The sequence below is a fragment of the Electrophorus electricus genome, chromosome 12 (assembly GCF_041902795.1).
Source record: "Electrophorus electricus isolate QZ-2024a chromosome 12, ASM4190279v1, whole genome shotgun sequence".
In the NCBI taxonomy this organism is placed as follows: domain Eukaryota; kingdom Metazoa; phylum Chordata; class Actinopteri; order Gymnotiformes; family Gymnotidae; genus Electrophorus; species Electrophorus electricus.
The window spans coordinates 9,353,417-9,365,955 of NC_137508.1; the positions used below are offsets into that span (position 1 = coordinate 9,353,417).

A 12,539-nucleotide genomic window follows, 5' to 3' on the forward strand; every position below is an offset into this window, starting at 1 on the left:
AGATAAAAAAAAAACCCATGAAAACTAATTTTATTTTTCCAACAGACACCAAATTTACCCATGCATAAAGCTTTACAAAAATAGGAAATAATGCTTTTGGTGTCAAGACAACATGGAAATATGTTATGCAAATACATTTATAGGCCTTCATTGTTACAAACAGAAAATGACAAAGTAGCAAACCAGATTTTTTTTCTGGTAACAGCTAGATCAACATGCACACAAGGGGGCTATCAATATAATCTGGTTCCGTCAAAGGTCTGAACACAGCCTTATCATTGGTAATAGGCATAAAACACATTTCAGAAGTCTACTTTCTTACATAACTAAACAACATACATATACAGGAAACACACTGAAAGCTATTTCCATTTCAGGTGGCCAAGAACAGCAGACTTCACTACATCATGCCACAAAGATGAAAAATCTGCACAAACATACTACATAGTAATGTTCATTAAACAATCCCAAATTGTTCAAATACAAAATAAATATACAAACAGTTCCATCTCTCTTTGGTTAGAGTTGATGAAATGTCAGCTCATGAGGACATTGCATACTTTTCAAAAGATTGTGTTGCCGTCTCTCTATGTAAAAAGGGAAGCCTATAGCTGAATATGTCGCAAAATAACGCTGACAAAATAATTTAAAAAACCACCCTTAACTATATCAGTATTTTGTCTTCTCACATTTCAATGTTACACTTTAGTATAAGGCACCCTTCCTTTACATGGAAAGACTTTCTTTAACATAAATTGCTAATAAGAATGAAAACCAACTAAATATATTTTCCATACATTTGTAGTGATGCAACACTGATAAGAAAACTGAATGTTTAAATACATGTACTTCACTTTTCTCTATGGTACTGTTTAGCATATACTCTAGACATTTCAGCTTTTAAACTAGCATATGCACTGCAGCATGCCATGATTACATCATATCACAAATGTACTTTGAAGCGCTGTAGAACAAGCCTACCAGGCTAAATCTTAACAGCAGACAATGAATTTCACATTAGTAGAAAGTTCCTAAAAGTATGTGTAACCAAGAATGAATCTTTAATTCTAATGATCTCATCTTAAAAAACAAACTTGGCAAAATGTGGTTCCTAGATATGTACTATATCTAGAATATAATTATACAAGAATTTAACTGGACTGTGTTTCACCCATCTATATGGGAAATTATATGAATGTATGAAAAACAGGGAAACAGACTTTAAAAGTGACCAAAATGGGGTGGGGGAGGGGGGCTACTATCTTATTTCTTGTTCAATCTTCATTACAGTGAAGGTAAAATTTTAAAAAATTGGCTGGGCTCTGCGCATGATCAAACAAAAAAAAAAATGCTAGTGGTTACATACTGAGACAGGTATTTGCATTATGGACTGTAATATTTGGCCAGAGGATGATCCCCCCTACTCCTTTGAGTCTTGGTTTCTCTCAAGATTTCTTTTTCGTGCTCTAGGGAGATTTTCCTTGCCATTGTCACCCTTGGCTTGCTCACTGGGGGCTTGGACATTTGTAAAGCTGCTTTGTGGGAGCATCTGCTATATAAATGCATATGACTTAACTTGATATTTGGGTGGTACAACAGAAAAAAAAACAAACAATACTTACAAAAAGTGGACACTGGAGCTAATAACTGATGCTACGGGCTTGAAAACAATCACCCAAAGTTAAAGCATGTAGCTATGTACTTTATATATATTTTATGATTAAATTCATAATATACATTGGTGTTTTATATACAAGCTTGGTCATTGTAAACGAATAACACTTTCTGAACCCATGTAAAGAATAATTTACAGTGACAAAGCATATTGCTACTCTAATAGGTAGTGTAAGTAAATACAAGAACACACAAGCTCTTGAAATCTAAAGGAAAGTAAAATGGCTTATAAAATAGTGAAACATAGTGCCAGAGGCTGGCTCGGCCTCTATTTAAAGCCCAAAGCAGGAATCGCTACAACAGTGGCACAAGACTGAACATTCATTTTGTTTGTTTCCAGTATTCTGTTTGCAAACTGAACCTTAGTCCTTGGGTAATGTTTCAGAAATGCCTACTTGGTGCTTTATAGGAAGCAGGCATACGAATATGTAAGGCACTAACGTCACTGCAATGAAATTCATAACCATCCTACATTTTTTTAATATATCCATGAACACTCCTGAGGAATCTCATTTCCCCATCAAAAAGTCAGAAAAACTCCAGAGATCTGTCCATGTATTATTACTTCAGCTTTCATCTGCTACTATAAAACAGACCCTTGTGTGACAATTTATGCAGTGCATTGAGGCCCTGGCATAATTAACCAGTGAAATTGAAGAATGTATCTCTAGCTCAAAAAGCTGATATCACCGCGGACAGGACCAAACGATATGGGGTGACAGACAGAAGCAGATGTAGAAGCATTTCAGACAGTTTGTTACAAGTAAGAGTGCAACTTCAAATATTCTCCCATCATTCCATAACTATACTACACCTCTCCTTAGGCAGCCTAGCTACTGGCAGTGGATGTTTTTGGAAGGGATTCATTCTTTTTCTTGCTCTCTCTCTTTTACAGTTTGATGAATGGGCCAATCTGATTTGGTGCTCTGAGTTTGGGTGAGGAGCATGCACTGGGGGTGAGAGAAGGTGAGGTGGAGAATGGTGGAGAACTGGAGAGGGCATCTACGCTTAGAGAGAAGACAGTGGAAATGGCCACGTCCACGATGCCTTGACACAGCTCTGGGTAAAGCTTCCTAACCAAGACAAGAAAGGAGAAGAACACTTTACAGTAATTGCCTCAGACTTGAAAAAACATCACAAAGACTCACACATTTTTAGAAGAACCAAAAATACCACTTAAAACAAACACATGACCTCCATGCAAGCAGTATGGTTCATCTGAATCACACACAGAAGTTTGACCCAAGACAAATTACCTACCACCTCTGAACATTCAAAAGAAATGGAATTTCTATTTTCAGTAAATATTCCAGAAGTTAGAAGTTTGAATAAACCAGTGGTTTGTAAAATGTCCTCTAGATGCTTTGTATTCTTACATATAATTCAGTCAAAATCTGGAAGTACCCCAAAGTTTTTGGATAAGCTTATTATAAGAAAGTCACAGAATACTGCAAAGTTTGAAACAAAAAATGTCAGTATAGCATTAAAAATAAAAGACTGCCTCAAGAATACATACATTTAGGAGCAAAGGACATGAAATAATGTTACTGTATGCAAGAACGTGGACGATCTAAAATGTAAAGTACTGACTGTGCACATGCAGGGGCTCCATTGATCTCGATTAGCCACACTTTAAAACTCTCGTCCAACATGAAGTCGAATCCAAAAAGCTGGAAGCTCTGGTAGGATAAGTGCTTGGTGCTGATCGCGGGCTCAATGCATGTGAGGCAGCTCCTGTTCAGACAGGAGAACATTCAGCAGTTAAAATGAGATACTAGCTGTTTTGACTGTGTCCCAAGCCAAGTTACTACAAAGGAATTGGTTTACCTGTAACAATCAGATTACTGGTATAAGACCACAAAAATTGACGGTACTACTGCTTGCTGTACACATATTTATGATGTCTATAAAAACCAGACATGCCTCCACAATCAGATGAATGGCTGCAACTTGCTTAATCAACGTGGTGATTGCACTATAAATAGTACTGGTCATACCTTATTATCTGCTTGATCTGAGGTAAGATGGATGTCTCTATGGAAACATTGTGAATGCTTAGCAGGTACTCTCTGAACTCGTCGAAGAACATCTCGTTACCCTCCTCATAGCGTCCATAATTCTGTGAGTGCTCCTTCTGGATGCAATGATTGGTCAGGTGGCTGGTCATGTTCTGGAGGTCAGAGCTGTTGTATGGCTCAGAGGAAGTTCTTAGCACACCCTCACGGTACAAATAGATGTTGTACTGATGGTCAACAAGCACCCAGCTCCTTAACACAGAGGATTAATACATCAAATGTTAAAACCATGAATTTACTTTTCTGCTTCATACTTGCACTCACAGAAGGACACTGACAAGAGTTACATGTGGTCGCAGTTTCTTACCTTATATCAAATTTGCGATGACCTGGTTGCAACAGCAGTGGTTTCTCCAGGTATTTCTGAATGACATGAACTTGTCCCTGATTGTCAATGAACTCAAGCAATTGGTTTGCATCATGAGATATCAAAATTCCAGCTCCTATGGAAAAACAAAAATGACCACAGTAAAACTCATGATTGTCATTCCCATTGCTACTCCATGATGCTGCGAGTATGTCGTTTTCAAACAATTTAAGATACAATAAGCTTACCTTTTGCTCCAGCAGATGATTTAGCAATCCACACTGTTCCCTCCCCATTTTCCTTTTTGGAGTGATAAGAGGCGAGGAAGACCTCACGCTCATCTGTCTTGGGGCTGCTCTTCAGGTGGCTGATACCGTTGGTGGCAGGAGCCACAGGAGTATTGAGGTTGGTGGGGTATATGACATAAGACTCAGGAAACCAGTTGCAGGGGTCTTTCAGCTCTGGACTCGTCTTTATTAACCTAAAGGTTAAAAAGGGCAGCTACAGTTAAAAAACTAAATTTTAAATGAATGTAAAATTTTACATTTGCAGAAAAACTCAAAACAAAATGGGGGGGAAAAAAAAAAAAAAAAAAAAAGCAGGAATGGGAATCATAAGATCAAACAATAAAACAACATATCAGTGATAACTGAAGTTTTTTTTCTAGCTATACTATAATACTATGGTTGCATTTATTAACTTTGAATAATATTAAGTATATTCTAATGTATCTTGACATGGGGGGGGATAATATATAATTTGCACAATTTTCCACTTATTCCAATTGTACTCTACTAACCAAGACATGTTAAGTGTCAGACATTCTTTAGCTTTGCACCAAAGTTAGAACCAACAATGAAAATCTACAATTACCAATTTAAGTATCAAAGTGATTCTGGTTGTCAAAGTTGGCCAACCCTCATAACATTACAATGATCAGCTATATAGTGAAAATTTGTTCACTTTTACAGATTATAGTTGATTGCTTGTTGTTAGCTACATTAGATTCATTGTTTCTTTAACTTGCTCTGGAACAATCACTACAACATTTGAGAAGGCTGGAAAATGGTGCAAATTTAGTTTTCCATTTAATTACATCTAGATGTCTATGTGGGAGAAGAAATCTAATGCCTTCACACATTTGAGAAAAGCTGAAGGAGGACACATACTTGACAAGGGACGCTTTGCGACACAACTTGTCAGCCCCTCTATAATAGTTCACAAGCTGCATCAGCCCTGGTTCATGACCTGTGAAAGACATTGTGGTAGTTGTGTGTTGAAGGACATATTTTGCTCAATCGCACAAGCTGTATTCAGTCACAATTGTAAGTCACGTTCGATAAAAGCATCAACTAAATGCCATAAATGTAAATGTAAACATATATTGGTTGAGCTGCTGAATATAAGTCCACTAAAGGATCACACTTCGGTCATTAAAAGTCACAGTCAGATGTCAAATATATATTTACTACAAAACAGCTATTGAGTATCGCTCAATGGTTAAGGTAAATGATTAGTAACCAGAAGGTTGCCACTGTTGGGCACCTGAGCAAGGCCCATAACCATTAATTGCTCAAGTTGTGTTGAGTCAGAATTGATAAATGTGTCAGCTAAATGCTGTAAATGTAAATGAGTACAATAAGATAAAGTCATAATGGTGATTGTCACAAACCTAATATTAGGATAAATAGAGTTCAAGAACCTGGCTGGTCAGGTGTTCTTAAACACTAAACAGTACACTGTGATAATGCAGACATGGATACAGAAAGTTGACAGACTAAAACACTTAAATGTATGGATACTAACTGACAAAAGGTCAGACTGGCTTTTGTCTTCAGGGCTAATTTTAGCTCATCTTGGGGTTACACAACTACTTCCAAATGTAAACTTATTATTGAGCAAGTGAGATGAGATGGCATGGTTTATTGCTTTTCTCATAAGCCTATTATAGTACCGACTTTCTAAATGAAAACTGCATCACAGCTCTGGTTGTGGCTAAATGAAGGTTTAATGGTTCCAGAGATGCAGGCAGATAAAGGACTGTGCTGCGTAATAAAACGTCGTCATACTTTAGAACAAGGCACTATATGTATTTGGGCTTAGAAGTATGCTTGAAAGAAATGTATTTCCTGAATACCTAAGCGTCCAAAGGGTAGTCGATTTCGTTCTCCCAGCATCAAGTTGAATCGAGGATTATCCCTTTTCAGTCGTTTCCATTTTCCAGTAGAGATGAGGATTTTGGCGACTTCAGCATATACGGTGCTGTTGTCGTCTCTTATAACAAATGTATAAATTGGTGCAACGTTGCTCATAATTGATTGCGGTAATGTAACACACTAGCTAGCTAACTAGCCTGAAACTAACGGTCCTTCGTCTCAGCTTTTGCCAGATAGTCTTGTCCCACTAGCACTGCTAGCTAGCTAACGTTATCTGTCTCCCAACAAAGTAGTCCGAGACAGGAGGTTCATGATTTCTCAGAAAAAAAGTGGATGACTTAATGCACAAGTAGCTAACGCTAGCTTCCAAGCTAATTCAAGTCGCCACTAAGTAACCAAGCAAATTCTATTCACCGCACATTCCCCTTGTACAACATAAAAGTCATCGACGACCGATCATTGTTAAGATTCTAGCTAGCTTATATAGCTAACCTATGAATGCTGAATATTAGGGTGTGACTCCCTTGCTGCGCTTCTGCAGAAGCACCCTCTGAGTGGATGGCTTGGCTGTGTATTAAATGCTAATGAGGTGGAACGCTAGGTTAGCTAGCCAACCAAAAATCTAATTTTTGAACTTAGATAAACACTAAAAGTGAGATTCGCAGGTGCCAGATAATCAAATTTGCTGTTGAAAGTTAGCAGACATCTCTGGGACGTCATTATTCCTTCCAAAACATCATAATCTTATCAACCAGTCGCAAACATAGATTGGCCACTACGCAACCCCGAACCGCAGGGGACTATGGTCGTTGTAGTTGAAAATCATTTTCACTCCCACCGCTGCAACAGCGGTGAAAACCACGCGGTGGCATCAAGAATCAAGGTTAGGCAAACGAGCCAGAGCAACAACCAAGAGACGAAGAAGTATCCAGTGTACTAAATGCGGCGGGAAGTTCGGTGAAAGTTGTTTATGCAACCTTCGTGTATGAGATCGGAATAAGATACATTAGTGAGTTGCATAACTTTATTAGCGCAAGAACATAGGCATACCTTTAGAGGTAAGTTGTTATTTTTTCCAACAAATGGGAACGTGAAACAGGAGTCAAAATGTCTAGTTTCCATTTGTTATGCAAACATGTTTAGCTTATCTAGCTAGGTAGCTAGCTGGCTAGATATGAGATAAATGCCCAAGAAGCTAACAGCTAGCTAGTCACATACATTATGTCCATCTTTGAGATTACAAGGTGACAGTCATATTTGCGGGAGGACAAATACTCTGGTTTAACGTTTCTTTGTAGCAGAGTTCTAGTTACACTAACAGTGTTTGTTTATGAAAATTGCTTAGCTACTTGCCCCCCTTGGATAGTTATGCTAAGTCAAAACAATAAAATGATCACTAAAGAATATAATTATATCTTAAAAAACGGGAGCTAAATTAAAATTAAATTTGAAGGTATACCTTACATTTGTTTTATTTTTGTACATTGGTGTATCATAGTTTCATATTCCCATATACTAAGAAAGTCTTTAGTTAATATAGTGTGCCACTTTTCAAATCCTACTAATTTTTCATTGATCATTTGGCCACTCCTTACACAGGCTGGACCAGGCCAGACATGAGTAGCACACACCTGGACGAGTGGCAGAGAAGGTCATTTAATATTTCGTCTAGCACATATACACTTGAACAGACGGCTGATGCTTATCGGGCACACATTCTGTCCATTCAGCATGCATGGGAGAGTGCTGAGCTCTCTCCGATCGGAGCCGCCAGCCTGCTGAGGACATACACTGAACACTATGCTGCTGTGCTGGACTCAGACGACCAGCACGCAGGGCTGAACAACTACGCTGACAGCATACTGCACCTGGCCCGTCACCAGAGAAATCACAGCGACAAATGGGAGTCGTCCCTAACGACTGAAAATGTGTTCAGCCTTCCATGCGTGCAGAGCATGTTGCAGGCTGGAGATGACAAGCTCCCTATGGATACCACAGATGCTGACATCACGGTTGGTGAAGAGGTCAGCAGCAGTTGGAGCAAAGGTAATGCTGAGTTTGGTTCTGGCGATGGTGTTATTTCAGAGCTGCCTCCTTCCTGTCCTACACCAGTTCCGAATGCTGAAGTGGACAGTGGGATTAGTAACTTTGGAAATTGTGCTGCAGAGAAGGCCAGAGGCAGGGAGGGAGCACCCACAGGCTTTCCTTCAACCTGTAATATGCCAAGAGGCCATGCAGGGATCACACCACTCTTTGGTCAGAGCTTGTATAATCCCCCCATTAACTCTGGATCTTGTCCACAGTCCAGTGTTGGTAACACAAAAGCATCCAATACAAACAATCACCAGTCTGTCTTTTTCTCCTCCACAAATCCCTCCAAGAGGAAGAACTTCTACAGTTCAGGAACTGAAAGTAACAGAAGCTCATTCCCACTATGTGGAGGGCATGAACTTGAAGGTAGTGGACGAAGAAAGGAGGAGATTCCTGGCACTAACTTTAAAACAGCTCGAGAGCAACTTATTGTTGACCAGCAGAAAAAACATTCTCATCAGGGACAGCGTGGCTTATCAGTTAATATGGGCACAGTCACCAAAAAATGTCTAGGGGCAAACCGGCCACGGGGGGCCTTCTCCAAATTTATCTCACCAGTGCCAAAACAAGAGGAGGAAGGCAGTGCTAGGGATAATGCATCGCAAGACACACAAGTTATTGATGAACGGCTGAAGAACTTTGAACCAAAGATAATTGAACTAATTATGAGTGAAATTATGGATCACGGCCCACCTGTGGCTTGGGATGACATTGCTGGCCTTGAGTTCGCCAAAGCCACCATAAAAGAGATTGTGGTGTGGCCCATGCTGAGGCCTGACATTTTCACTGGTCTCAGAGGTCCACCTAAGGGCATCCTCCTGTTTGGCCCTCCAGGCACTGGGAAAACACTCATAGGGAAGTGCATAGCCAGCCAGTCTGGAGCCACATTCTTCAGCATCAGTGCTTCCTCACTCACCTCTAAGTGGGTGGGAGAGGGAGAGAAGATGGTGAGGGCGCTGTTTGCCATTGCTCGATGCCACCAACCAGCAGTTATTTTTATAGATGAGATTGATTCCCTGCTTTCTCAGCGCATAGACGGAGAACATGATTCATCTCGCCGGATTAAGACTGAGTTCCTGGTCCAGCTAGATGGAGCTGCCACTTCCTCTGAGGAGCGTATCTTGGTGGTGGGAGCCACTAATCGACCACAAGAGATTGACGAAGCTGCCCGCCGTCGCCTTGCCAAAAGGCTCTACATCCCCCTTCCAGAGGCTGCCGCTCGCCGACAGATAGTGACTAACCTCATGTTAAAAGAGAAGAGCCAGTTAGGAGTAGAGGAGCTTGAGAATGTGGTGGTAGGCACAGAGGGGTTTTCGGGGGCTGATATGACACAACTTTGCCGTGAGGCGGCGCTTGGTCCAATCCGCAGCATCCAGCTCAGTGACATCGCCACTATCACACCTGAGCAGGTGAGGCCTATACGTCACTATGACTTCCAGGAAGGTCTCAAGACTGTGCGCCCCAGTGTGTCTCCCAAAGATCTACAGCTCTATGAAGAGTGGAACAGGACTTTTGGATGTGGTCGATAATCACTCAAGCTTATTTTGAAAGGAAAAAAATGAATTGAGAAATTAAAAATGTTTGTAATTTGTTTCCACTTTAGCAATCTAAAGTTAAAATAAACCTATTTTTAAAATCTGATTTTAAAAATCTTTTGGAAATATGGAGGTCTTTGTCCTTTCTGAACTCACACTGTCATTTGTATGTGCTGTAACATCTTAAATAAAGAAATGTTTCTTTAGATATGGCTTTTTCTGCCTCTTTTAGTTTGATTTTTTTCACTTGGCTTTTGTTTATTTGTGGTGTTCGGACTTGGATCATTCTGTGTTTTGAGTAAACAATTTCTTCCTTATCCACAAAAATATGTGGATGTCTGAGTGTAATGTGCATATGTAAGAGTAGTATAATTAGATTTTTACTTGGATGCCTTGTATCTTTTATTTTTAAGGCTGCTCTGTTCTGAGTGACAGTACTATTTGTTTCTTCCACTCTGGATTTAATTGATTGGTTTTACTATAGACCTTATTGTTGCTGTTTTGTACTTCTAGAAGTACAGATGTTATTCTTTTGGACAAGACTGAACAAGTGATGAGTGCAAGGTAACAGAATGCTCAATGTATTAGCACCATTTTGTAGCTTAATATCAATGGTGCAAGTTATGTATGGACAGCACAAACTTAAGAGTTTGGCTCCAAGATGATGTAATGTGTGTCTTGGTGCATCACAGATTAGTTATATCCTTTGAGATGCATTTCAAAACAGATTTATGCTTATGAAAGGTGACTGAGAAATACTCCAAATGTTATATGGATGTTAATTATTCCTTGTATGACACTATAAACATAAACTGGAGCTGCACCTTTGTGAATGTATCAGTTCTATATAATTTGGGACTCTGTATATACTAGAATTTATCTTTGGTTCTTCTAGAACAGCACTGCTTAAGACTCAGTAGCTCTGCTTTAAAATGGGGACTTGGGAAGCAACCAATTCATTTATATAGCCAAATCTGTAAAAGTGGCATGCTTCTAAAGTTTACTTTCCTTTAAAATGAAGTGGAGCAGCAACATTTTCCTGCTGAATTACTGAGGAAATGTGCCAAGTCTATAATAAAAGGGAACACTGGGCACCCTGTCACTTGTTTTCTTTTGGGTGTATTATCCAAAGGAGAACTGTCATTGAGCATATCGACCATTTCACCTCATATGTTCACTGGTGTTTTGCTGGTTTTCATATTTTTGTTGGTCCTCTGCAGCTCAGTGCTAGCTCCACTGTTTTGGTCTATCTTTGTAAATGGATCTAGCAGGGGAAGTTGGGCAATGTTGCAGGCATTCTGGTCTCATGATAAGAGTTACCCACAGGCTAAGTCTTGCATGTCTTTTCCTGTTGTTACTATTGCCATGTGGTATGGGGCAGCATTTGGCAAATCAGAGAAAAATTATTTTATACCTTGTATGTGGTTGATTAAATTTACCCAATGACCTGTCATTCTTTTAGTGAACGTTATTGTTTACCATCTTAAATTATAGATTAAAGAAAGCAAACTTTATACTTCAGTAGTTTCTAATCCCAGTCTTGGGACCTCCTCTTTTTTGGCATTGGGAAGGACTGACAGAATCAGGTCAAACTTGTTGAGGGATACTGTTTGATAGGCAGTGATTATTACTAGTGTTTATTTGTAATTGGTAACTGGATTTAGTAATAGTAGAAGGAACAGTAGGCCCTTGTATTCTTTGAGGTAATGGTACAGGGTTTTTCCTCCATTAGCTCACTTGTTAAGTTGGAACTTGCCCATGAATATAAATACAACTGGAATGGTTATTTGTGAATTTTTTCCATCCTTTGTAAATTACCTTCCTTTGCTCTGTGGGATGATATTAGTTGTAATAAGTTAAAGAATGTGAGGAATGAAATCATGTTTCAATGAAACAAAATGAATCATAATAGTTTGTACTGGTGTAGTTACATTATGAGATGTACCTTAAGTTCCTTAATATATATGGGAAGTTGATCAAGTACTTTAAGCAAAGAAATAAATGTTCTTAATTGCATTAATATCTAATATTCCTACAAAAATTAAAATTAGTGGTTGGATTCATGACAAACTACATATACTGGCACTTTCTGTCTAGTTCTCCCAAAACGTCACCTTTTTGAAATATATATAGTTGAATTTGAAATCATTTGATACTTGAACCCTAAAATCAGTATTAGGCCAGCCAACCTGGCCTAAACAGTGTTTGGGTTTATCTGAACAAAGGTTGGAAGTTTACATTGCCAAATAATTTGCCTGAGTACTAAATACACATGTGAATCTATTGCTATATAGAATGTCTCACTTTAAATATGATTGGCGTTAACTACTTTTTAAATCCCATTTCTACTGGCTAATTTCTAAAATGATCAGTTTGGATCTTTTTTATGCATACTATTTCCCACAGGAACTAAAATTGGGATGTTGAACCTATAAATTATTTTTAAACCAGTTCAGTGTATGTAAATCAATAAAATGTGGTTAGTGTGCAAAAAATATGCCATGCATTTACTGGGGTGTAATGTAAATAGTGCAATAATCTGTGTCCAAAATTTACTGATTGAGGTATATTTTACACACCTTTATAGTTTTATATATATATATATATATATATATATATATATATTATATATATATATATATATATATATATATATATATATATATATATATATATATATATATATATATATAAAAGGAGT

At 38.6% G+C, this 12,539-nt stretch overlaps 2 protein-coding genes across 4 annotated transcripts; one reads left to right on the forward strand and one right to left on the reverse strand.

The window, feature by feature from the left end:
- Positions 1 to 14: 14 nt before the first annotated feature.
- Positions 15 to 6,944, reverse strand: ttl (tubulin tyrosine ligase). Its single transcript, XM_027025958.3, has 7 exons — positions 6,194 to 6,944; positions 5,226 to 5,304; positions 4,305 to 4,537; positions 4,057 to 4,192; positions 3,672 to 3,941; positions 3,265 to 3,408; positions 15 to 2,747 (listed from the first exon to the last, which is right to left on the reverse strand). Exons 1-7 carry the CDS (start codon positions 6,366 to 6,368, stop codon positions 2,564 to 2,566), a joined length of 1,221 nt encoding a protein of 406 aa, XP_026881759.1. The 5' UTR covers positions 6,369 to 6,944; the 3' UTR covers positions 15 to 2,563.
- A 176-nt stretch (positions 6,945 to 7,120) lies between these two features.
- Positions 7,121 to 10,046, forward strand: fignl1 (fidgetin-like 1). Of its 3 annotated transcripts, XM_081725199.1 has the most exons (3): positions 7,121 to 7,270; positions 7,812 to 7,863; positions 7,943 to 10,046. In XM_081725199.1, the coding sequence occupies exon 3, from the start codon at positions 8,168 to 8,170 to the stop codon at positions 9,830 to 9,832; it is 1,665 nt and encodes a 554-aa protein (XP_081581325.1). In that variant the 5' UTR covers positions 7,121 to 7,270; positions 7,812 to 7,863; positions 7,943 to 8,167; the 3' UTR covers positions 9,833 to 10,046. The 3 variants fall into 3 exon arrangements, with proteins under 3 accessions (XP_081581325.1, XP_026864972.3, XP_081581326.1); XM_027009171.3 differs by having other exon boundaries at positions 7,812 to 10,046; XM_081725200.1 differs by lacking the exon at positions 7,812 to 7,863.
- The last annotated feature ends 2,493 nt before the right edge of the window (positions 10,047 to 12,539 follow it).

Excerpts from the sequence above, each read along its gene's own strand:
- fignl1 (XM_027009171.3), top strand. The coding sequence starts at position 7,829 with ATGAGTAGCACACACCTGGACGAGTGGCAGAGAAGGTCATTTAATATT.
- ttl (XM_027025958.3), bottom strand. The coding sequence starts at position 6,368 with ATGAGCAACGTTGCACCAATTTATACATTTGTTATAAGAGACGACAAC. Across the intron at positions 5,305-6,193 it reads ACTACCCTTTGGACGCTTAG|GTCATGAACCAGGGCTGATG; the intron begins GTATTCAGGAAA and ends TGTCTTTCACAG. Across the intron at positions 4,538-5,225 it reads CGCAAAGCGTCCCTTGTCAA|GTTAATAAAGACGAGTCCAG; the intron begins GTATGTGTCCTC and ends TTTAACCTTTAG.